Source organism: Capsicum annuum, unplaced genomic scaffold, assembly GCF_002878395.1.
Source record: "Capsicum annuum cultivar UCD-10X-F1 unplaced genomic scaffold, UCD10Xv1.1 ctg47445, whole genome shotgun sequence".
Taxonomy (NCBI): domain Eukaryota; kingdom Viridiplantae; phylum Streptophyta; class Magnoliopsida; order Solanales; family Solanaceae; genus Capsicum; species Capsicum annuum.
In genome coordinates, this window is record NW_025855089.1 from 1 (window position 1) to 2,500 (window position 2,500).

At 39.4% G+C, this 2,500-nt stretch overlaps 1 protein-coding gene across 1 annotated transcript; it reads right to left on the reverse strand.

Annotated features, from left to right (window-relative positions):
* Window positions 1-10: 10 nt before the first annotated feature.
* Window positions 11-2,495, reverse strand: LOC124892443 (putative late blight resistance protein homolog R1B-17; the record flags this gene model as incomplete). The annotated part of the gene is made up of 1 exon (XM_047403724.1): window positions 11-2,495. A coding segment is annotated over one exon (2,232 nt), but the record flags the coding sequence as incomplete, so codon positions are not given.
* Between the last annotated feature and the right edge of the window lie 5 nt (window positions 2,496-2,500).

The following is a 2,500-nucleotide window of genomic DNA, read 5'->3' on the forward strand; positions in this document are numbered from 1 at the left end:
TTGTAATTTAATGACAAGGTTGGACATTAGCTGCCCAACTTCGGCCCAAACATTCCATTTGCCACCTCTATGAGTAACAATTAGAACAAATGTGCCCACATTTTGTACAGTTAAGTACCAAAATTGCTCAAAAATATATTTAAGGGGCCATTTTGTACTACCCTCAAATATAAAGGATATTCTTGTTAATTTCTCTTACATTTTAAGTAGGATTTTAACCAAATTTTGTCACAGTTACTTTTGTGAAAGAATATAGGGCAAAGCTAAATAACTTTTGCGTACGACTTGACTTGTGGAAACGAGAAATAGGGTGTGACATTGATAAATACTATATACTTACCTGGATTGGAGATATGAACGTCCACGGGGTTGTTTCCGAGCTCTTCTTGTTCTTGTTGAATTCTTGATGCAGAATCCCTAAGTTTGGGAGGACACCAATTTAACTCAATTAGTTGTAGTGAGTGGATTTCTGCAAACTCAATGGGTATCTTTTCTAAATAATAGCAACATCTAATTACAAGGCGCTCAAGGACAGGAAAATTGTCATCTGTGGCTTTCCAGTACTTGAGATCATTATGTCCAATTAACAAAAGCTTCAATCGATTAAATCCCATAACCGTTGGACGCCATTCTTTGCCATCACAAGCACAATTCATCAGCTTCAGCACCTCAAGGTTAGGCAATTCCGCTATGATGTCCAAGTACGACCAACTTAGATAAGTTTGGTCCAACTTCAGCTTCTTGAGCGTTGCTGGAAAAGCTTTTGCACTTGCTGGCCAAAATCCTCCACGATATGTAAGACTCAATGTTTCAAGTTGCTGCAGATGGACAAGACTGTTGAGAGGCCCATCAGAGTCAATCCAATATGCACTGAGTCCTAATTCTTTGACATTCTGAATCCTCATAATAAACTCCTTTGTGCAACAACATGGAGACATGGAAGAAATAGTTTTTATGTTTGAAAAACACACGTGACTCCCTTTGTCATCAGATAGGCTTGGGGGATTTGGCAGATAAAATTCGGGCAGTTTGAGATGCCTTAATTGCATTAGTCCCAAAATTTCCTCAGGAAAAGTTATTTTCCATAGACTAGGCCCTTGAACAATGAATGTCTGCAGATTCCATAACCTGCAAATTTCTGGAGGTATGTCTAAATACTTCTTGCAGAGCAATAATAGGTACCTCAACCAGATGAGGCTTAGAATCTGTACAGGGAAATGATCCATCTCTATGTTTCTCAACTCCAAGACTTTGAGTAATTTGAAATGAATAAGCTCTGATTTGTGAAAAAGATGTGATGTACAGGGGTAAGAAGAGAAAATAGAACGGGTTCGATTGAAAAGATCGTTGTTGTCATGATCTCTCAACTGACGATGTACAGGGGTAAGAAGAGCCCTATAAAGACCAGAGCGACAATAATCAATTTCATCACCAGTCACGCGTTTAAAGGGCTTCATTTTTCGCAAACTGAGATATGTCCATCCTGAATCAAATTCAAGCACAATGTCGTTCATGATAAAAATGTTCTCCCTTTCAATTTCTCTCAAGCACAGGTCATATATTAGATCATGAACTTTACATGATCTAATTTTTGTTCCATCTAGACTTTTCTTGCAGACGAGGACTAGACATCTATCGACAAGCTCTTGCAAACACTTCTCGGCCTCTCCTTCCAAATCATTTTCCAACTTTAGGAACCCCTCAGCCATCCATGATCTCATCAAATTCTTCACTGGTATCTCACTGTCTTCTGGAAAAATTCCGAAATGCAGTAGACAAGTCTTTAGATCGCTAGTCAAGTGATTGTAACTCAACCTAAGCACACGTGAACATCGTTCAGCAGCATCATTTGTGACAAATGACTTGACATCTTTAGCAACATTTTCCCAGTCTTCTATTGCCCTTTTAGATTTGAGAAGCCTAGCAACCACGGCAATAGTTAGTGGTAACCCGTGACATTTCTCTGCAATTTGCTTCCCAATAGTCTCAAACTCAGATGGTAATGCTTCATTTGCAAATGCAACACTTTTGAAAAGGTTCCAACTCTCATCCGGACCCATTAAATCCATCTGCAAAGAAAGATTCTCTGTACCAGCATCGCGAGCTACTTCAATGTTACGGGTCGTCAATAATATTCCACTCCCCTTGTTTTCACTTGGAAAGCATAGTCTCACGGCATCCCATGGTTCAGTTTTCCACATGTCATCAAATATAATTAAATATCTCTTACCCTTTAAACTCTTTTGTAGCATATTTGCAAGCTCTGCTTCATCGTTCCTGTCAAGTGAGTCACTCTTAGTAGAACGCAGAAGGCTCAACAAGATTTCCTTTACATTGTGCTGTTGCGAAATAGTAGCCCAGGCACAAACATCAAAATGAGAACGAATGCACGCATCATTGTAAACTTCGTTCGCTAAGGTTGTTTTACCTATGCCACCCATCCCGACAATCGCGATGACTTTGGGTTCACCAGAGTAGCTTCTAGTAAGATCTTCTACCA